This window comes from Cheilinus undulatus, linkage group 4, assembly GCF_018320785.1.
Source record: "Cheilinus undulatus linkage group 4, ASM1832078v1, whole genome shotgun sequence".
In the NCBI taxonomy this organism is placed as follows: Eukaryota; Metazoa; Chordata; class Actinopteri; order Labriformes; family Labridae; genus Cheilinus; species Cheilinus undulatus.
In genome coordinates this window covers 29,609,415-29,632,937 of record NC_054868.1, presented here as the reverse complement: position 1 = coordinate 29,632,937, position 23,523 = coordinate 29,609,415, and the positions used below count along the sequence as shown (strand labels likewise).

General features: G+C 40.1%; 2 protein-coding genes across 2 annotated transcripts; both read left to right on the top strand.

Annotated features, from left to right (window-relative positions):
• Nucleotides 1–143: 143 nt before the first annotated feature.
• rpl9 (ribosomal protein L9) lies at nt 144–5,831 on the top strand. Its single transcript, XM_041786411.1, has 8 exons — nt 144–190; nt 827–873; nt 998–1,113; nt 1,698–1,793; nt 1,886–2,018; nt 3,192–3,272; nt 4,790–4,919; nt 5,670–5,831. The coding sequence occupies exons 2-7, from the start codon at nt 828–830 to the stop codon at nt 4,894–4,896; spliced, it is 579 nt and encodes a 192-aa protein (XP_041642345.1). The 5' UTR covers nt 144–190; nt 827; the 3' UTR covers nt 4,897–4,919; nt 5,670–5,831.
• Nucleotides 5,832–7,464: 1,633 nt separating this feature from the next.
• rfc1 (replication factor C (activator 1) 1) lies at nt 7,465–21,856 on the top strand. Its single transcript, XM_041786099.1, has 22 exons — nt 7,465–7,680; nt 8,131–8,274; nt 10,011–10,086; nt 10,611–10,727; nt 10,995–11,302; nt 11,462–11,536; nt 11,695–11,772; nt 11,861–12,175; nt 12,350–12,463; nt 12,553–12,732; nt 15,020–15,124; nt 15,896–16,307; nt 16,444–16,556; nt 16,719–16,833; nt 17,336–17,424; nt 17,685–17,822; nt 18,053–18,402; nt 18,585–18,702; nt 20,218–20,363; nt 20,452–20,665; nt 21,028–21,213; nt 21,303–21,856. Exons 1-22 carry the CDS (start codon nt 7,480–7,482, stop codon nt 21,387–21,389), a joined length of 3,681 nt encoding a protein of 1,226 aa, XP_041642033.1. The 5' UTR covers nt 7,465–7,479; the 3' UTR covers nt 21,390–21,856.
• The last annotated feature ends 1,667 nt before the right edge of the window (nt 21,857–23,523 follow it).

Sequence of the window (23,523 nt, the reverse complement as noted above, 5' to 3'; positions counted from 1 at the left end):
ACAAGGCACAAACACAGAGTAATGATTAAAGATTTTTTTATTAATTAAATTAAGTTTGTAATCATTGTGAACTCACAATCACTCTAGTTTTAGGGCGTCGATCGTCTTGTAATGCCTAGTGAAGTCGCGTACGTACTCTACTTGTGCGTCGTGACGTCCTTCCTTCCTCCTTTCCTCTGCTACCGGCGAGGTGAGGATAGCCTAAATTTTACTGTCTGTTTTTTATCTGAATCCATCTATGTCCATTAAACAGGATAATCGCTTAATTTTGAACGGTCAAGTGCTAAAATGATTGTGTTTCACTTCACAGCCCGTATTTTGGCTTGTGTGTAGAATTTGTTAGAAATATGAAGGTTGTATGTGGCAGGCTTGTTTCTTAGGCCTGATGTTGCTGCGCCGTCTTTGGTTGTGGTTGCGGATGTAATAATATTTAGAGATTAACGTCCTCGTTAGAGTTCAGCAGTCACTTGCACTCCGTATTTAGTTGCAGAGTTGTACCTGTGAAGATAATTTCAGTAACATCACTCTGTCTTCTCAGTGTTGCTAATCGTTAGCATTAGCACACGGCTAGTTGAATTGACGTACAGTGTCTGTGCTGCCCAGTGAGCTGAAATCACAATGATCACATCAAAGCCACAGCTTAAACCATTAAACCAACACAGCAAACGAAATATAAGTCCAGGTCCTTTCCATTCATTGATGGTCATACCATGATACCTTCACATTGTAGCATGAGTTGAAGTGATGTGTTCAGAAGCAGTACATTATCATAACTCCAGCAAAGCTTCAGATCACTGAACTCACATATTTTTGATTCTCTTTGCAGAATGAAGACCATTCTCAGCAGTCAGACAGTCGACATCCCTGACAATGGTAAGACACTCATTTTCTAAGATTGTGATAATATAGTATCCATTTAGCCTTTATCTTGGGTAGAAACGGCAGCGTGTCATCAGCTGTATTCATGTCTTTCCCTTCTTGCTGTTTGGTTACACAGTCGAGGTGAAGTTGAGGGGCCGGACAGTGACTGTCAAGGGTCCCCGTGGCAAACTGGTCAGGCAGTTCAACCACATCAACCTGGAGCTCAGCCTGCTGGGCAAGAAACAGAAGAAGGTAAGGATGAGCAAGGCTTGTTCTCTTATTAAATGCTAGGCATGGTGAAATTCTTTATTTCATAATGTTGCTGTAGTTGTCCATCATAAACGAGACAGAAAAGTGCTCCACAAAGAGCTAGTGAAAGAAGTGATAGATGAATGTCTTGTAATGCCTGTGTGTATTTGGACAAGTGATCTCTACCCAAGTTAATTGTAATTGTCCATGTGCGAGAATGAATTTTTGAAAGAATATCCTTTCTGGTGTGATCGAAAAATGTTATGATGAAATCTTAGGACTAGGTTTTTAGGGTTTGCTGTGCCATGGTTTAATTATTTTGGAAATGCTTAAAAGCAAGTAACTTTTTAAATCAATGATGTAGAGGGACTTAAAAGACGGATGTCCCTTAAAGTGAATTTAACTCTTGATATTTCTAATACAATATATTGCTAGTTTATTGAGGAAATATTATGAAATTTAGATCGAATAAGGAACATCAAAAGTGTTAAACGAATGGTTATTTTTTTGATCCAACTTCTAGATGAATCATATTAGTTTTTCATTCTTTGATGGAAGTGCTCTAAGCTGCTAAGTGTATTTCTCAGCTTCGTGTGGATAAATGGTGGGGAAACAGGAAGGAGCTGGCCACAGTTCGCACAATCTGCAGCCATGTCCAGAACATGATCAAGGGAGTCACTTTGGTGAGGAAACAGCTGCACCAGTATAAAGCTGTACCCAGCCTTAATCTTGAATACTTTGTCTAATTACTACTCTTGTTTTTGTTTGAATGAAGGGTTTCCGCTACAAAATGCGTTCTGTGTACGCCCATTTTCCCATTAACGTGGTCATTCAGGAGAGTGGAACTATGGTGGAGATCAGGAACTTCCTGGGAGAGAAATACATCCGCCGTGTCCGAATGAGGACAGGTGAGTCTGCTGCTGGTTAAAGAAATGTTGCTTTGAAATGGGAATTTGGGTAGTTTCTTAATGATTTCAGTTTTAGACGAGTGGCGGAATGGAGGGAGTAAATTTGATTTGTCAGGACTGAAATTTGATGGATCCATTTTCATTTTGCCGTTATGTTGGTGTTGTGTTTACTTGTTGGTTGATTAGGCAAGTTACCATCATCCGGTCTATCAAATAGATCTGCAGCTGGTAATTTTAGAAGTAGTCTGGCTGTTACTTTCTTAACCTTTTAACAAAACTTCAGAAAAGAAGGCCGTTCTCATTTTGGTGGTGTTGGTTTTCAAGTTGCATAGAACCAGCTAAATAACTAGTCAGCCGATGTATCGCCAACTTCAAACGAGAAGCAGTGCTGTCAATGACAAGTGTTGGGGAAAAGGGGATTGCTGTCGAAATCACAATAATTTTTAACAATTCTTAATTGATTTAAAACATCAAAAAATCATACTAAAACTTAGTTACTTTCATTCTATGTACGTTTTCATCAGCAGCCAGTTCGAGCAAAGCAAACCAGCTGCTGACATTTTCTTCAGCCACTCTCCACCTTCCAAGGTAGTGTTGCAGCAGGGCCTGTGTTAGTCCTGGCCAGTCAGTCATTCAACTGACAATAGTTGGTTCTCAGCATCAGTAATGTATGGCTGTGTCTGACATGCCAACATACTGCCTGTTTACAGAGCATGACGACATACAGCCTGTCTCTTTTAAGAAAAGTGTTTGGATGCACCCAAGATTTTACAGGCCCCAGGGTGAAAGGATCCTTGACCCGGACAATAATAATTCAACATCTGTTGTAAATTTAATTTCAAAGACCTGTGCTCCACAGCGTCCTCAACCATCAAGCATTCAAATTGCTGTAATACACCAACCCAAAAAGTCAAAGGTGTAGTAACTGATAGAAATTCTTGTTAGCTCTCTGGGTGGTTGCAGGTGTGTTTGGTAGGTCTGCTTTCTGAGCAGAATCCTGATCTTGGCCTTAAGCCCCAACAAGAGCTTCTTGGCCACCACTGTTGGTTAAATAAGAGTAGGTGCCATGATTTGTCTTGGTGTTGAAAAGAAGTGAAGTCCCTTTGCATATTCCTTGATGGTGTCATTTTTCTTTATTTTAACTGATGTGTTTTTTTCCTCCCCCTCTCCTAGGTGTGAACTGTTCAGTCTCAGCTGCCCAGAAGGACGAGCTTATACTGGAGGGTAATGACATTGAGCTGGTATCAAACTCAGGTACAAACATACACTTCTCTTCAGTTTCCTTACACGCTTCAGCCATATCAGAGAAAATGATTAGCACTAATGAAATGCAAAGAAATCAGATGTTACAGACGGGTAAAATTAACAAAACAAAAAACCCCACAAAATAATTAAACAGATCAGGAAGTCTGTTGGTGACGTGATTGGCAGATTGGCTTGTACCTCCATCCCAGAACTAGATGATTAGTTTTTCTAGTTTTCAGTCATTGATATGGTGTGGTAGTTTATCCTGTCACATCTTGTTTTATTAGCACTCCTTTATCCCTCTTTGTTGCTGTATGTGGGACACTCAGTGTTTGTCAGTGACAGAAAGGATGTTGAACATTACAGCCAAGTGTGTGTAATGTGTTTGATGGTTTTCAGTTATTTATATGTAATTCAAAAAAACAGGTGTCTGTGTTTATAAAACGGAAAGAAATGGGTTTCTTTACAAAAGCAAGCAATTTGTGACATCTTACCAACAGCTACACTATATACTGAGGATTGAGCTCTTAAATAATCTGATTACTAAAGAGTAAATTTCCTAAATAACCAGCTCTCATTGAAAGTCCAGATTCCTGGGTTAAACTATTTACTTAAGTTGTCTACAGTTTCTGTACAAAAACTGACCACAGTCTAGATATTTTTACTTATCTAGTGCCAATCTCAGAAGCCTTTCACAATCACCACACAGTCAAACAGATTAATGGCTCAAGTTTAAGTGTCTCATCCACCATGGAGTATTAGCTGTATGTTGATACTGTGTTTATTTGGATACATGAATCAAAAGAGCACTATGTATGGGAGCGGGTTTGTCATCAGTGTGGACAGTGTTGCACCTGTAGACACCATGCTGATGCATGAATCGTCTGTACAGCTCTGAATACAAATTTACTGCAAACCAAACCCAGAAGACTTGCATGCTGAAAATCACAACCCCTTTGTACAGATTTGACCTCTTTATGTAGAATCTGTACAGAGATTAAGTCGATACCATTTCATTAAGTTGCATTCTTCAGCCCAGTTTCTCTCCAGCAGACTCACCAGCCAGCACCTTTGTCCACAGTTAAACAGAAATGTTTATTAGGAGAGTGACAGATTTTTGCTCCGTACTTAGCACTTACTTGAATTTAGGTTCACAACAGACTGATCCATCTTAATTTCTTAAGGGGGTTTAATCAATCCCAAGCTGTCTTTAGTCCACTTCTTATTGTTCACCTTAAAAGACAAATTCAAAGAGATGAACAAGATAATTATTTTATTTTCTACATATCTTGGTCTCCTAAATTGGCAGATTTAAATCTAAACATTCTTTTATTGATGTAAACCCTTCTTTAGTGCTGCGATTGAACAGTTTTTTTTTCTTTCAATCTTAAATTTCGAGTACAGAGCAAAAAAAAACAAACTATCTGTACCCTGGTACCCCTTAGTTTGTTGACCTCTTTGTGGTTATTGTGATCCTGTGTTTGATGTGATGTGCTCCTCACCCTCCAAACTTGTCTCTGTTCCAGCTGCTCTGATCCAACAGGCCACCACAGTGAAAAATAAGGATATCAGAAAGTTCTTGGATGGTATTTACGTATCTGAGAAGGGAACAGTAGTGGAGCCGGATCAGTAAAAGTTACGCCTGCACTCGTAGAGGTTAGACGATGCCGTCGAACACGTCCCATGTCGCAGTGTCTCTTTAGCTTTGCATGTTCATTTCATTTTCTTATGTCTTGGAGCATGTGAAGACAAGCTGTTCCTTTTCTTTCTGCTTTGATTATTCCAAAGATTTTGGAGTTTATTTACAAACGTCAATAGATGTGACATTCTAGGTGAATTATGGATAAAAATGTTTAACCTGAGTCATGAGTGAATACACCTTTTATGAAATATTTTATAACTTACATCTGTTATCCTCAAAAAACCCAAGAGTGAAATTTGTTGAAGTGTTTGGAGCAGATACCAATCCAGTGCTGAAGTTCTGCCTTGTTTCCAAAATTTTTTCCATTTTTCAAAACAAAACATTAGTTCTGATAGTGAACATGCTTTTTGGATAATATGGTCTTGCAAAGTACGACACATTTTATTTGTCAAGGTGGTATTTTTCAAATACTCACATCTACTAAATGAAAGCGGTCTGAAATCATCAAAACATGGCAGGTTATCAAACAACATTGTAATAACTTTAGTTTGACTGTTTTATCAGTAATTAGAAACATAAAATCTACCAAAGTGATATGATCACCTACTATATGGTTACACAGGGCCAATAATTACCTGTGAAATATTTTAAACACAGAGATGCTTAATTGATGACTTTTCTTCTTTAAGTTTTCACCTCACCTGTTGGAATAAATGATATTAAAGCACCACATTAAAGCATACATTCACACTGTGTATTTTCAGCGGCCTTGATCCAGCAGGCCACTACGGTCAGAAAGAAGGACATCAGGAAGTTCCTGGATGGCATCTACGTCAGCGAAAAGACCACCGTTGTGGAGCAAGATGTCGAATAAATATCCACCATGTCCTGTTTTGACCAATAAAGCTACCGATTTTTCCAATTAATCAGTTCTGGTTTTTGCTCTAAAATAAGGCTCTGTGGGCAGTTGTATTAAAATGCAAGCAGTTTTACATGTCTTTTTATTTCTAGGGCTTGGGTGTCAGATACCTCATCTCAACAGTCTGGATCCATTTCAGGTTTTCAAAACTTAAATGCTAAGGGATTTATATCGAAACAAAACTTACAAGGGAGGAAAACGATTCTTAGAGAAAAGGCTGGCATTAGTCGTGTTTCTGCAGTTTGTATGGATGTTTTGCAAATTCAGAGTGAGCCACAAGCTCTCAGGTACCGGGGGACTCTTTAGGTGATGCCCAAGCACGTAGGTGTCCACTCTACATCATACATTTTTAAATCTATAGAAAATGTATTGATAGAATAGGTTTATTGTTGGATGTTGTCCAGTAATGATCCATTTAACTGTAATATAAACATGATTTATTCGGTGCTTATAGATAAATGGAGGGCTCGAATCGTTCAATGAAGAATGACGTTTGTGATACACTGCTCCTCTGAGCCCGAGATGCAATGGAAAACCAGACCATGTTAAAAAATGCACATAATGATGATCTACCTATACTGAAATGGTTGACAATGGGGGAAACACAGGCTATAATCAAGACCTCAATGAGAGACATTAATACAAATGACTACATCTGCATATTTTGCTCCTGTTTATACTTGGTCTGTTGTCACTGTAGGTTAGTGAGAGAACTGTTAATTCATTGTTGGCCAAGCTCTACTTCAGGTTTATTAATACAAACTTTACAATGCATTTTATAATCAAACTTCAGAAAATGTGGTCATGATAAGAGATCCATTTGAGAGACCACACCCAGAACAAATTTTGCTGTATCCTGAGGGATCCCAGCCCCGTTCTCCTTTAGATCTATCGACCTTTTCTAGATTTGATGGTCTTCTGGCATGGACCTTGGTCTTCAGTTCATCCCATATATTTTCAGTGAGATCCTCTTGTTCAAGTCAGGGCATTGTGCAGGCCAGTCACTAACATTAACGTACACTTGGGTCTTCTGGAGGTAGTTCTTCATCAGGAGCTACGGATCTTTTCGCTCGTTGTGTTGAAAGACAAATCGACGACCCAGACCCAGTTTTGCTGCTCGAGTTTTGCTTTCATAATCTCGACATGTCCTGTCTTCAAGGTTCCTTCCACCTTTATGATACTACAAGTTCCAGACACACTGAAGCATCCTTAGAGCATAATACTACCTCTACTGTGTTTTACTGTGATGACAGTGTCCTTTGGGCCTCTCCCCTCTTTCTCCAATCATAAACAACTTCTCTATGGCCAAAGAGCACTTGTTTGGTCTCATCTGACCAAAGGACGTGCTTCTAGTCTATAATCTTTCTGCAGGTTATCCTTAGCACGCTTCAGTCTGACTTAAAGGTGTCTCCTCTGCGGGAGTTTTCTTGTGTTTGTCTTAGAGACCACAAGTTACAGTGCCAATCAAAGCATTGTCATTATTAAATACAACCCCATCCTCCTCTGATGTGCTCTTTATCTCAGTTGAACAACCATAAGTTGTTACATCTAAACCAGCAAACAAATCCTTACCTGTAAATTTTATATATAATCACTATTGTATTGCTTATAAGATTTTCGCATTTTCCCATTACAAGTCCAGACATGTCATCTGCATGGGCTGCAGTAACAACTCCTCTACAAAGAAAACAAAACGCACGCGGAGTGACGCACGACGCACACCAACCCAAGTAGCGGTTGTGCGTCATCTCCGAGCGACGGCTCAGAGTCCTGCTTCGCGCCAACCAGTTGAAGGATTTCACTACTTTTCTGACATTCAACCGGACTGTAAACGACGAGGCAACGGGTTTATTATGGTATGTTGCAAATTTCAACTCCCTTTCTCCTATTTATGCAAGCTCGTCGTTGAAAAACAACATTAAATAAATCGAAGATTATCCTGTTGTTACGTTAAACCTGCTCCCTCCCACTGAAACATGAGCCAAGTGCGCACTGTTAGCTACAGCTCAAATGAAAAAAAATCAGCTAATCATTATAAGTCTATAAGTTACAGTAAAGGAGTAAAAGTTTAGAAAAGACCACAGCGCCTTGGTCATGGCTGAGATTGTGTAACAGTTGATATTTGGCTGTTGTTGTGCTATCACAGTTCAAATCATGCACATTCTTTAAAAAGGATGACTAAAATACAATCCCCTGACTGCAAAGCATCAGCATGCAAACTGCTATGTATCACTTTGGTCTGTGTGCCGGTGCCTGTTTTGTGCTATAATGAGGTTAACATATCATGCATGTCTGTGCGCTCACAGGATATCAGGCGGTTCTTTGCGCCGTCTGCAGCAAAGCCAGTGGTGCAGAAACCAGCCCCCAATGGAAACATTAAAACAGAGGAGAAGAAGAAGCCGCCGTCTTCAGATGAAGAGGTGAAAAGGAAGAAAAAAGAGACCACAAAGGCAAGGACATTATAGTCACCATGCTTATTAATGTATTTGCATTTAACACATAACAAACGTGCGACTTGTGGGAGATTTGTTCACTTGTAACTGGACACCTACACATTCATAGTAATGGCAGAGGTGAATACACTTAAAGGTGCATCTAAAAGAAATAGGATATCAAGTAAAAAGTTGTTTTTTTAAAACTGTGATTTAATTTAGAAAGTTAAGTTACCATATATCCCAGGTTCATCTCATGCAAAGTGAAATGTTTCAAGACTTTTTTGTTTTACACTCGATGAGTACAGCTTACAGCTCACAAAATGAAAAAAATACACATGAAATATTGGAATATTGTGGAAAGTCCTATTGGCAAAGGTTTCTTGAGCCTTTATTCTCTAATTCTGGTTCAGTACACACAACTGCAATCATTGGGAAGACTGCTGATTTGCTATTGTCCAAAAAACAATCATTGACACCCTTCACAAGGAGGGTAAGCCACATTAGGGTAATTCCTGAAAGGGCAGGCTGTTCTCAGAGGCTGTATCAAAACATATCCATGGAAAGTTGATTGGAAGGGAAAAGTATGATGAAGAAAGGCGCAGAGGCAAAAGGGATGAGCTCAGCCTTCAGAGGATTGTCAGACAAAGCAGATTTGAGAACTTATGGGAACTTCACAAGGAGTGGACTGAGGCTGGAGCCAGTGGATCAAGAGTCACCACACACAGTGGTCCAGGAAATGGGCTTCAAGTGTTGTGTTTCTAGACAACATCATAAGCTTCTAACGAGAAAGAGAACAGGACCGTTGCTCAGATCCAAAGTCCCTTTAAAGGTAAACTTTGAATTTAATTTGGAAACAAGGTCCGAGAGTCTGGAGGGAGATAGAGAGGCATAGAAATCAAGGTGCTTGAAGTCCAGTGTGAAGTTTTCATGGTCGGTGATGGTTTGGAGTGGCATGTCATCTGCTGCTTTCCGTCCACTGTGCTTTATCAAGTCCAGAGTTGAAGCTGCTAGTTGTCTACCAAGAGATTTTAGAGCACTTCACACTTCCATCTGCTGAGAAGCTTTACGGAGATACTGATTTCTTCCAGCAGGACTTGCCACCTTTCCACGGTGAAGCCAAAACTACCAGAAACTGGTTTTCTGACCATGGCATTAATGTGCTCGATTGGTCAGCCAACTGGTCTGACCTGAACCCCATAGAGAATCTCTGGGGGAAGATAAGATACCAGCCTTAACATTACAGACAAACTAAAGGCTGCTATCAAAGCAACCTGGGCTTCATAACACCCCAGCAGTGCCACGGACTGATTGGCACCATGGCACTTCACATAGACGCAGTAATTTGTGCAAAAGGAGTTTGGACTGCTGTTTTTGATGTTCTAATATTTTGAGGTAGCGGATGTTTGATGTTTGTTAGCTGTAAGCTGTAATCATTGACATTAAAACAAAAAGACATCTTGAAATATTTCAATTTGATGATGAATCCAGAATATATGGAAGTTTCACTTCCAGGATTACATCACAGAATGAAACACAATGTGAAAACCGTATGATCTATGATTGCCTTGATGCTTAAAAATGGTCTTACTTTTTTGGGGCATTTTTCCAAAAGTCTACATGTTTTAGTCAGTCTGAAAATTTCTGAGTAAAATCCCCAGCCAGCCATCATCCTCTCCAGCACAAGCACATGTATTGCTTTAGCTGTTTCAACATCTTATTCCTAAAGTTTTGTTGTGGTTCCTATGCTTCAGGTCAAAAGCTCCAAACCAGAGGAGAAACGCAAGGACAGCGAGAAGAAGAGAAAAAAGCATGCCGTCATAGAGTCAGGTATGTGTGACTTCCCACCCAACATAATTTTCAATTTTCACTTTACTATGACAGTTTGAGTAGTAGCCTCTTCTTTATACAGAAAGATTATATAGAGCTCATGTTAAGCATTTGTTTTACAGATAAAGGTTATTATTATTAAGTTACTTTGTAAATATGGACCACAGAGTTTTGTAATGGTCATTGTAGTTCTGTATTTTTAAATGTGATCATTAAGTAATTTAATGCAGGCAGTGTAAAGATTGAATTACTTGCTGCTTAGCAGAAGAAAAATGTGCAAATGGTAAAGCATGAACTTATTAAATACAGAAAAACACAGATATAACCATAAGTAAATGCTAAACATTGTTGTAAATAAGCAAGGCCATGCCAGCTTTCTCACAAAAATAAATAAATAAATGAAGCATCTTGGTTGAGAGGCACAAAAATGTGCAAGGAGCTGGGATTGACAGCTTGTCACTAAACTCTTCATCTATCCTGCATCTTTTCTCATTGGCACGTCTTGTTTACCTGTCTGTCCTCAGACTCTGATGAGGAGCAGCCGGTGAGGAAGTCAAACAAATCTCCCAAAGAGAAAAAGATGACGAGCAAGACAGAGCCTCTTCCTAAAAAGGATCCTGTGCAGTATGTCTCTGAAACAGGTGAAGGGACTCAGATTTGTTATCTTGTTGAAGACTTATATCTTTTTGCTTTGCTGCAAAACCTGAAGTGTATTTTGTGGTTAACTGCTTCTCTCATACATTTAAAATTTGGTATGTATCTTTGTATAGACCTATCTGTGCCTCAGATTCTTATGTCTTCAAACAAGCTGCTGACCACATAAAGAGAAATAGTTCCTGCTCTGAGAAGACGTGTGATGTTGTGTTGATTTAGGGTTTGACAGGATTTTTAAATCTTTCTGGTTGTAGACTCAGACAGTGATAACTTTCAGACCCTGAAGAAGGCCTCAAAAGTCAAGCAGAATGGTTTATCTAAACCAGCAAAGGCAGCAGCAGAGAGTTCCAGCCCAGCAGCCAAAACAGGAATGAAGTCGCCTGTTAAGCCCTCCTCCGCTCAGGGTAAAACTGCTGTGAAGTCTCCTTCTGTGCCTGTCACCCCCAAATCAGCTGCACCACCTCCACCCAAACGCACCCCCACCTCAGTCATGGACTACTTTGGCAGTGGGGCTATTCAGCGCTCTGATAAGAAGCTTGTAGCCAGCACCAAACGAAAGGCTGTAAGTACTGATGAAATGACCCCACATCTCTTCAGACCCTCTCACCAAACTGTCAGCATCATGAAATTCTAAAAGTACTTGCTGCCTTTTTTAGCCTTTAGTGTCACATTAATGTCCTTATTCAAAGAATGATTTTTTAAAAGCTGATTCTCTACTCAGCCAACTCAGGACATGGACGATCTGCTGACTGATGAGCAAATCGCTAGAGAGCTGCAGATGGACGAGGACATGGAGGTAATCTGCTCAACAGAACAGTGGCTATTTCCGCACTGTCATCCCTTGTCAGAAAATTAATCATCAGTTACTTTGATTATTTTTCAGTCTTTAAAGATTACCAGTTTTCTTGTCTGAAATAGTTCTTAGCTTTGTTTCCTCATGTTTATCTTATCTAGCTGGAGAGGCAGGTCCATGAGGACGAAGAGTTTGCCAGAACTCTGGCAATGTTAGATGAGGAGCCTCAAGCAAAGAAGGTGATTTAAAAATAAAGTCAACAGGCAGATTCAATTTTGATGTTAGGTATCTGTGAATTTAATGTTTTTTGTGCATGTCTTTATACAGGCTCGCAAAAGCTCAGAAGAAAAAAGAGCGGCTATCCCCAGCCCATCAAAGAACAAACAAAAAGCAGGTGTGTCTGAGGATGTGATCAGTCCAACTCCAGAGAAGAAACCGTCTCCTGTCAAAGCCAGCTCCAAACTGGCCATGATGAAGAAAAAGGCTGATGAGACAGGTGAAAGGTCAAAGAGCAAAACACCACTTTCTCCTGCAAAAATCAAAATCTCTCCTAAAAAGGAGCCAATTGCCTCGTCCAGCTCAGGCATGCAGTTCACACCCAAAGCAGGAACCACAGTGAAAACTTCTCCCAAGAAACCAGAGGTAAAGAAGAGCACAGACATATCTGCCTGTTAAGGTGCAGCGACTCAGTCTGTTTATACGCCCTTAAAGGAATTAACTTTAACATCAAGCACATAAAGACACTAGTGAATAAAAGAAATGAAAATGCAAATAAGTTTTAAATATGCTTCTTTATTTCTGCTTCAATCTAATCAGAGCACAACTACAAGTCCTGATGACCCAGAGAAGAAAAAGGCCAACGCCTCTGCATACAGAAACTACCTCAACAGAGATGGACCACGGGCTCTGGGCTCAAAGGAAATCCCACAGGTAACATGCCAGATTCAGACAAATCCCATCATTTATGTCATCACCATCTTGTCTCATTGTTTAATGTTCTCTTTGGTTGTTTTTTTCAGGGTGCAGAGAACTGTTTGGAGGGCTGTGTCTTTGTGCTGACAGGGGTCCTTGAGTCCATGGAGAGGGACGATGCTAAATCCCTTATTGAGCGCTACGGAGGGAAGGTGACGGGCAACATCAGCAAGAAGACCACCTACCTGGTGCAGGGCAGGGACAGTGGAGTGTCCAAGTTAGAGAAGGTGAGCCAACGTGATTGAGATCAACAAACTCGGACAGAAGATCGCTGTCTTTAGAAGCGTAAAGAACAAGGTCTTAGGCAACCAGGAATAATAATTTTAAAATATATATTGGCATTTCATCACAGTTTTGTCTGCATTTGACAAAACTAATCCATGAATATTCTCATTACCACAACAATTCTAAAGCACAAAACTATGGAAAAATTATGAAAAGATTTGTAAATTTGTAAATAAATAATCAACAGGCTCATACAAAGAAAAAAAAAAAATTTTTTTCACATAGATACATTTTTGTCTTTAAAAGATTTTTCTCATTAACACAACACCCTCTGTAATCTGCTTATTGTTTTTTCTACCATTTCATCAAACCTGGTATTTTTGAGTCATGGTTTTAAACGGGAATAACAAAACACGTATAATGTTACCATAAAGAAAACATGCAAATACATATTTTATATCGATAAATTAATCTCATAATCAGCATCTGTTTTGGTAATGATACACACATTTCAGAAATGAGGCTGGGGGTTGTGGTAATGAGAATCAGTAGGATTGCCCCTACATAAAAGTTCTCAAAGTCATTTACATTTAATGAAAAAAAACATTACTTTTGGCCTCCTCATTACCCTGTTAACAACAGTGGGGTGAATGAGCAGTTTGGAAGTTCCAATATTTAAAGAAATCGAACATTTGTCTGTAACAACTGTCTTGTAATAACATTAAGTAATTACTGATTTTTACAATTTTTGTGTAAATTTCTTACTGATTTTTTATCTCAAGGCAATTCACAAAAAAAGCAGGTCTAGACCGTGTTCCTTAGGGACCCAACATTAATCCACCATGAGCATGAGAACACTTTGGAGCAATTAACAAAGTTACTGTGACGAAGAAAAACTGCCTTTGACAGGCATAAACTTTGAACAGATCTAGACTCAAGTTGAACAGCCATAGACTGTTTTGGGTCTGGAAGTCAAATCTTCAGAGCATCAACACCAACATTTAATACAGAGTTGTTGTTAACATGCCTTTCATAAGGGTAAAAGTTTGCATAATATTAACACAGATAGCATAGTTGATGATAGATGATTCCAAAGGAGAGGTGCCTGATAACTGAAGGATCTTCCTCCCATACTACTTTTAGACACTGAAGGTACCACGAGGAGGCCAGTGTTTTGGGAGCGCAAGGATCTAGAGGGAAAATAAGAAGAATTTTAAATTCTATACTCGATTTTATAGGGCCAGTGCAGAAAGTCAATATAAGATAAAGATGATCTCTTGTTTTAGGTTTTGTCCGTGCAGCATCTTGGAGTTTTTCTGCTTTATTTTGTGGCAAGATATGCCTGATTTCCAGTTTGTTGTGAGGATTAAATGATCCTTATTACATTAGAAAATCCGTCTCTGAGGTTTTTTGGATCAAACACAATATATTCAGTGTTTAGCGACAACAAAATCCTGGTCATCCAGGTCCTAATGTCTTTAAGTCACACTTGGAGGTTAGTTTGATGATTGATAGCATTTGGCTTAATTTATAGTTATAGTATAGGTATAGTAATGAAAACTTGTAGAGTTTTCCCTCATGATATGGGGAGTAAGCACCACCTCCTAGGTTCAGTTGGCCCTCCCCGCTTAGAAGAAAGTTCTACCCTCCTGAGCCACATCCATTTCCTGAGTGGGGCGGAGTCATGGGTGGTGTCAGACTGCTCAGTAACATTTAAAGACACAGACGTAGAAACAGCTTGTTCTTTGCAGGGCTGAAACAGAGTATTTTTTAGACATGCAAAAATCCAATACTAGAGTGTTTTTTCAGGAACAAACTTCACAGGCATGTTTCGGGGACCTCTGGGACCTGTATAAGCTTGTCTGAAAGGGGTAAAATATGTGACCTTTAAAGTAGTGAAATACCATGTTACATAACTGGTTAGCACAACTTTCTCATGGATCTTTGCAGCAACAAAAAGTTTAGGAATACAACTATACTTAGCTAAGATGCACTGGATGATATGAAATATAAAGTGTTGGTGCACCTGAATACCAAGTGCCTTATTTTTCAGAATAGCTTTCAGTGTTGAAAAATGTAATGTATAAACATTTGTTTGACAATGATAGATCTATTACATTCCTGGTGATAAAGAGTTATCACATGCAAGTGTTACAAGCAGTTGCTATCCCAGTTATGATTCTTGATTTAACACTCCAGTGTTTTCCGTTTTGTCTCTTGTCTGTCAAATATTTCTTCATCCATCTTTAAAATGGGAGACTAAAATTTGCATATTTTCTTTTTACTCAGGCAGAGGGTTTTGGCACTAAAATCCTGGATGAAGACGGTCTGTTGGAGCTGATCAGAACCAAACCAGGAAAGAAGTCAAAGTACGAGATTACTGCAGAGGCTGAGGTCAGCTCTCACTTTTTAAAAAATGTTAATAATGGTCTTATCTAAGTGGCAGTCATATAATTTTTGTTAATTAAATCTTCAGGAGACTTTTATGCCTTTATTAGAAATGACAGCTTGAGAGAGACTAGGAAATTTGGGGAGTGTGGTAGTGATGCACACTTAACAGCATCAGGATCAAGAGTCAGACCTGCAAACAATCTGACAAGGGTTTTATCCTCATACATCGGCCGCCTGCTGCAGTGTCTGAGCTAACAATTGCCACCAGTGATACAATTTCAGAGAAAACTTTTTCCCATTTCTAGTTGATATTTAAAATATCCTTTTGGAACACATATTACATTTTTTTTATTGTTATGAAGAAAGATAAGTCTTTGAACACATCACTGAGCAAGCCATACTTAAGGCTTCATTTTTAAGGAGACACTGGTAAATATTTTTAGATTCAAGGCTTTTAATGTGTTGTACATCTGACCACTGTCTCTTGTGTACTTCATTTTAACTGGATGTAAACTACATATTGTGTCTCTAATTGAAACAGATTTTTTACTGTTATTTTCTAGTGATTAGAATAGATTTGTGTGTTCAGCAGCTACTAACATGCCTGCTTGGGATGCTGTGGTAAAATAGATATAGCTGACGCCTTAAATTTGCAACAAAAAATCTCTTATAGATTTTATTTTCTAGCACAGTAGTTCTCTGATCTGTCACTAAACAACCAAAATAATAATTAATTTTATTTATTTGACTATCTTTGATTTTTTTATTCTTTAGAGTAAAACATCAAAGACTCCCCCCAGCAACACAACAAAAAGCACCCCCAAATCCAAGAAGATCTCTCCCTCAAAGGGTAATTCCCGGTCCCCTCACACCCCCAGCCCATCAAAGACTGGCCTTGCACAGGGACATGCTGCCAGGAACAAAGATGGCGGCACTCCACCTGGGAGAGGCTCAGGTCACACAGCCAGGAGGGAGCTGGGCCTTTCCTCTTCATCTTCAGCTCCAGCATCTTCATCTTTGTCAGTGACTGGGGAGGATGCCAGTCTGCTGTGGGTAGACAAGTACCGCCCGCGCTCTCTGAAGACTGTGATTGGCCAGCAGGGAGACCAGAGCTGTGCCAATAAACTGTTGCGCTGGCTGCAGAATTGGCATAAAAACCACAGTGGGGGCGCTACCAAACCAGCAGGTAGTTTAACTCTCTTTTGTACCTTTTAGTTTCAAGCAAAGCAAACCAGAAACTAAATCCCTTAGATCATGTTATTTTATTGAGATTGCCACAGCATTTAAAGAGCAGGATTTTAATGTGGTGTCTGAATGTGCAGCAGCGAGGTTTGGTAAGTTTGGAGGGAAAGACGATGGATCAGGATTCAAAGCTGCTCTGCTCTCTGGACCTCCTGGTGTGGGCAAGACCACCACAGCTGCTCTGGTTTGTGAGGTTAGTCTGGAAACACACGCACAACATCATTTCTTTTTGCTTTGTCACTAGACAATACATGTTGATACCAGGGAGGGATGAATCATCTTTGACAATAAACCCTTTTTTTTCTTAGTCTTGTTCCAAGTTAATTTCTCTGTTGTGGTTTCTGTGTCCCTTCAGGAGCTTGGTTTCAGCTACGTGGAGATGAACGCCAGCTGTACTCGCAGCAAAAACAGCCTGAAGGAAGTTGTTGCAGAGTCTCTCAACAACACTAGCATTGAGAATTTTTACAAAGGTCAGTCCCATATGAGTTCAGTAAGGGATCAATGAAATTAAGAGCACAGTGACGGTATTTACGGATAAGAAAATTTCACATACTGAGCTGACATTCTGCAATGGCTTCACAGAGTCAGCTTGAAATCGCACAGTGTGTGCCTGGCTGCAGACAGCTTTAAATGTTAATTGATGCATCTTAACCAATGCTGCTTTGCAATGGTGATGACCAAGTAAATGCATGCAATCACCCTTTGATGAATGCACACACTGACCAATGAGAGGGAAAAATTGCATGCACTTATCCGTGTTCTCACTTTTTCCTCTCTTAAGCAGGTCAATATTTTACCCAAGTCTCTTTTTTTTTTTTAATCAGAAAACAGTCAACACTTATGGAGCCTGCTTTAGACGCTCAATCCATAGACCCTATTAAATGCATTGTTTGTTTTTCTACCTGTTAACATTTGTCCAGAAGTGTAGGGTATGGTTTGTGGTATAGTTGCTGTAAATGTGTCTTCTTTCAGGTACTTCTCAGACAGTCACAAATAAACATGTCCTGATCATGGATGAGGTCGATGGTATGGCTGGTAACGAGGACCGGGGAGGAATCCAGGTGGAAATATATATTTTACTTTAAAATTGGAATGTTGAAGGAAAAAATTATAGCAAAGGCGTCATCCTTGATGATTTGTTATCAACCAAGACATGAAGGTTACAGTCATGAAAAGTCATGAATGTTTTGCTTGTGTCCATATGTAAATATCAGCTTCAGTTAGGCAGGTCTTACTGAAGTGATCTGGAGCTTTAAATTGGTCTGCAGACAACAGGTAAACTGCTGTTTTTGCTGACCTCTGTCATTTTTTCTTCCCATAGGAGATGATTGGCCTGATCAAAAATTCAAAGATTCCCATCATCTGCATGTGTAACGATCGTAACCATCAAAAGATCCGGTCGCTGGCAAACTACTGCTTCGACCTGCGCTTCCAGAGGCCACGAGTGGAGCAGATAAAGGTACACGGGTACATGTAAACATACTACCTCACACCTTACAGTGTCATAAATTCTGACATTTTGGTTACAGCGAAAGTCCAAAACCTCCAGAACACAAACACACCAACACTGACTAATCTAATTTGTAAATATGATTGATAATTAAACACAACAAAGAACTGCTTTGTCTTAGTTACCCTCTTAAATGTAACTCAGTTTCCTGCTCCTTTACTCTTGTTTTTGTCTTTCAGGGAGCTATGATGTCCATCGCTTTTAAGGAGGGAATCAAGATCCCACCCCCTGCTCTTAATGAAATTATCCTAGCCTCCAATCAGGATGTCCGACAGGTGATCCATAACCTGAGCATGTGGTCGGCCCGAGACAAAGTGATGACATATGACCAGTGCAAGTCAGATGCAGCTAAAGCCCGCAAGGACATGAAGATGGGTCCGTTTGATGTTTGTCGGAAAGTGTTTGCTGCAGGAGAGGAGACCAGCCACATGAGCCTCATCGATAAGTCTGATCTCTTCTTCCACGACTACTCGCTGGCACCGCTCTTTGTCCAAGAGAACTACCTGCATGTTCGACCAAAAGCTGCAGGGTGAGAGAAGCAAGATGTTTGAAGTCTGTATGCTGAGATCAGATATGCTGACCACCTTCTGGCTCTTGTTCTATTAGTGCAAACAAATCAAATTAGTGTAGAAACATCTTAATCTTTCACAAGAAAGCAAAAAGGACATCTTTTTAAATGTTTTTATATTTTCTTTATCTTTCTTCTCTTAGTGGTGATCAGAAGTCTCACCTGGTGTTGCTCAGTAAGACGGCTGACTCCATCTGTGATGGTGACCTGGTGGACAGACGCATCCGCTCCGGACAGAACTGGTCACTGTTGCCCACCCAGGTAACATGAACACAGCCACATAAAAAAACACGCTGAATTATACTTATGCTGAAGTTCACATCGTCTTTTCTTCTGTCTTCTTTATTGTTTTGCTTCAGCCTTTGACAGCAGCATTTTAACACTATATGACTGCATCCTATGAAGCTGGTGTGGACTTAAAATAAACATGACACCTTGTTAGACTTTTTATCTAAGTGTTTAGTCCTTTTTTCAGCAGTGCATTGCTGGTGTTTGGGAAAGGTAAAACCTGTCGAAAAAAGATTCCTGAGGTTTATTAGATGATCATTCAGTCTGTCATGTTCATTTATGGGCCAATCAGAGTGGCAAACGTATGATGTAGTTGGCATTTGCCACCCCAGACTACATAGCGCAAGCTTGACAGTCTGTTATCAGTGCAGCCAGTTGGTGAATCAACTGTTCTCCGTTACTCGTTATCAGGTAATGTATCAGCGGCTCTGTGTCTGTGTCCAACATTACTGTTGCCATTAAATTCCTTTTAATCCATATCCACCTCGCTTTCTGCCGTGTTCGTTTCCTGGTCGTTGCAGCTGTTTATCTCAGCGTGTACTGATCAAGCTCCGCCCTAGACTCAACCCTCCATGGGCAGTCTGTGGGCTGGCAGCAGGTCGTCTCAGAGAAAATGCGGAAGTGCAGGTTGTAGCCTAACAGATGTCTGAGCCACTCCCCCCGGCGGAGAGTTGAAGGGTACATGTGAGGAGATTTCTCCTTATTGTTTAAAATAAGGGCCGTGAAACACTGATCATTGAGCACGTCATACACATTTACTATTGATGCACCGCTGGTTGAAAATCAGTACATTTTCCTTTAAATGATGCTGATTGGTCCAGGCATTCTCTGACTAGGAACAAACGTCTCAGACTGGAGCTTTGAAAGATAAATGTGCCTGATGACAGACAGGGAATCTTGCAAATCCTCCAGCTTTGCAAGGTTATGTTGTTTGTTGTAGTATGCTCCCATGTTTTTGCAACTTAGCATAGCAAGGATGGCAAACACAGCAATGTTGGGTTACATTACATTTATATGTAATTGCTATGGTAAAATGATTACTATACTTTAAAAGTAACTCATAACATTACTGCATACAGAGAAAAATAACATGTTCAAGTACTTTTGTGTTGCTGAACCTTAAACCCTTGCAGCTTGTTGTACATGTTGGGGAAACTGTCCAGGCAAGAGCATGTAGTCTACTGTACAGCTACCTTTGATGCACTTACTCTGCATCTTTGCTTAACTCCCGCTGTCGCTTTATTGCTGCTAAAGGGAGAACTAAACACCACAGGAACGCTTTTGTAGCTGCAGCTACAGCACTTATCCGCAAAATTAACTTATTTGTATTATAGAGAGACTTTAACACTTTTTACATTTTATTTTTGAATAGATGCCTTCAAAAGCACTTTATCATGACTTGTTTTTAATCACACAGTTTGTTTGTAACTCTTCTTTCTAATAAAGAACCTTGAACCTTGACTTGTGCTTGTCTGTGTTTCCTAACAGGCCATCTATGCCAGTGTGCTGCCCGGTGAGCTCATGAGAGGCTACATGAACCAGTTCCCTATCTTCCCCAGCTGGCTTGGCAAGAACTCATCCACCAGTAAACACTCTCGCATTGTCCAAGAGCTGTCTTCACACATGAGTCTAAAGTGAGCGGATTGCCGTCACTGACATTTAACCTTTTACATGTCGTCAAACACAAAATCTGACCAGCTGAATTTGTTCTGTTTCCTGCAGAACCCTGAGCAGCAGACAGGCCATCAATCTGGACTACTTGCACTACCTGAAACAGGCACTGTTGAGCCCTCTACAGAGGAAAGGGGCGGACGGCGCCAGTGAGGCTGTGCAACTGTTGGATGACTACCAGCTCATCAGAGAGGACGTGGACAGCATCATGGAGATCAGCGTGTGGGGGGGGCAGCCTGACCCCTACTCTAAATTGGACTCTAAGGTAAGCAGTGGGTGGGGGCGTCTACTGTTTGGTGATATATGAAGACCAAAGCAGGCTGTATTCATACTGCTGCTTAAGGTATGTTTTAACTCTTTCCACTGACTATTTAATGGTCCCAGCTTTTTCTAACATTTCAAGCTTGAACATTGTTCAGTTCCACAGTCTGATATTCGGCCATACTGAACTCTCCTTTTCTGTGTGGCTTAAATGAAAGTTGTGTATCTTAGTCTGATGAGGAATACGAAAAAATTCTGATCTCATATATAATTATTCTACAGGTTTTTGCCTGTCCATGATACTTTGATTTTCTGTTTGTCCAACTTAAACATAAATATTGACTCTGTCTGATCGTTCCCTCCTAGGTGAAAGCAGCATTCACACGTGCCTACAACAAAGAAGTTCACCTCACGCCGTACTCTCTGCAAGCAGTGAAGAAGGGCCGCCGTGGTGGTGGTGGTGGCGGTGGGGAGGCAGAGTTCGGCGATGACATGGAAAACGAAGTCCAGGAGTCTGAAGACGAGGGCTTGAAAACAGATGCCATGATCAAAGTAAGAGAATTTAAAGACTGATTACTAAATATTTTTAACTATCACACTAAGGCAGTCTTCTCATATGAGTCTGTTTTCCCTTCCTGTAGCAGAAAAAGGCCAAAGCCACCAAGGAGACAAAGAAGGAGGATTCTGGGAAGGGCAAAGGCAAGGGGAAAGGCAAGGCCAAGAAATAACACAAGACCTGAGAAGGACAACAGACGGTCATTGTCTGCCTTCCTTTACCCCCACAGACTGTTAATATTTCTCTTTAGCCAGAGCCAGGACATGAAACTGGTCATAAATTCTGCAGGTATCTCATCTGAGCACTTCCAAGCACTTGACTCACCACGCTGTGCTGAGAAATGTCAAACTTTATTTTAAACCTCCTGTCATGTGTCCATCAGAGCATCTCTGCACTGATCATTTCATGCATATTATCTGATTGTTACATCCATCATCATGTCTCGGTAGTAACGTGTCCTAACAAGAATTAGGTGCTTTATCTCCATCAGTTTGTTTTTGAGGTGTTGAGGCTGTAAATAATGTCACTCTGATGTACAAGACTGTTAACTTTTGCTGCATCTGCAGTACAGAAATGCTTAAGATCTACGGTAAGTGCTGATGTTCCTGTACATTACAATTTTGTATAAATTTCATGATAGTGGAATGTGTCGACTTTGAGTGATTTTTTTCTCCTAATGAAGGAGAGCTAAGAGCCAAATCATTAAGACAAAGTTTAATTTGCACTTTTACAAAATTGAAAATTAGGAAAATCATGGACAACTACAGGTAGCACAGGAACAGTTATGAATGAAATAAGGAAGAATGTGAGAAATGTTTGCGGTCCACAGTTGTATGTCAGCTTATTATCCTAAACTTGAAGATTTTCAGTTCAGGTTATGTAACAAGGAACGGATATCATTTTGCTAAGCTGTAGTGTTATTTTCTATTTATATTAGAAAAATGGATTTAATCAATTGTAATAGTTTCCTGTAATGCAGCTCTCAAATCACAACTGAAAACGATGCCACATATTCTCAGATATCAAGTCCCAGCACAGGGCTGCACAGCAGTGCATGGGTTGGCGCTGATGCCTCAGCACAAAGATTCCTGGTTTGCTTCCCAGTCAGGACCTTTCTGTACAGAGTTTGCTTGCTCTCTCCACGCATCTCTCTACAGGTACTCCAGCTTCCTCCCGCAGACTAAAGACATACTCGTTAGGTTAATTGGTGATTCTAAATTAGTCGTAGGTAAGAGTGCCTGGTTGTTTGTCTCTCCATTGACTGGCAATCAGTCCAGAGTGTACACCGCCTCTCGCCTAACAGGATAAGCATTGTGGAAAATAGATAGAAGTTTGAATTGATTTAAATGCTGAAGGTCTCCTAAGTCATATTGAATTTAATACTAAAATTAAGTCAGAAATGTTGCGGCTTTAATCTCAATTACAGCTGTCATGATTGGATGTTTCAAATTTGTTGCAAAACTTTAACCAACATGAACAAGAGGGGCCCAAAAATAGACTAACGATGAAAAACACTAGAACTACAAGTAGCACTGAGCACTTGCACCTGTGTGCATGTAGATTTGGTGCACATGGGATTGTGGCACATCTGCAAAATGAGCTGCCACATTGATGTTTATCACACACTTCACTGTTGTGAAATGCTTTAACTCTTGTTCCTTTTATAGAATATTGAATGACCTAATTAAGTGAGTTTCAGACATTACATTTTACAAGCTGACCTTTGCCATATGTTTTGAGTTTCGCACTCAAGCAGAATAATTTTTTTTGTCCCTTCTCTAGTAGCTGTGAAACAAATTTCGGGTTGATAGGAATAATACCTCAGGAGGAGTTGTTACAACATAAGATACCCTAAAATGGCTAATATGCATAATTTTTGCAACGATAGATGACTTCCTGTTATGTTTAATGGGGGGGTCATAGAGGCATTTTGTTGGCCAAAGCATGATGAAGATGCCTGCCAAATTCCATAATTGTAAGTGCAGTATAAAAGGGATTATTATTTTGTAGAGTGTGCCCTGCAAAGTTGTTGATTACTATTCATCATAAAGGTCTCTTCTAGCTGTACACCAAAGTAGAAGTCAATTGGATGAATGCCCTAGGACTACTTTGTTCAAGTATGACTCCCTGAAATGGCACAATTGACCCAGTTTTGGCTAATGTATTCAAAATGGCAAATTTCTTGTTGCCACTAGTGACACAACCCATTAGACTTCCTTTATGGCATCCCCACTCACCTGCCCTCAATTCAAAAATGTACAACTAAGAGAAAAGAGGAACTTTTGACTTTCAAAACCTTTGGGGGG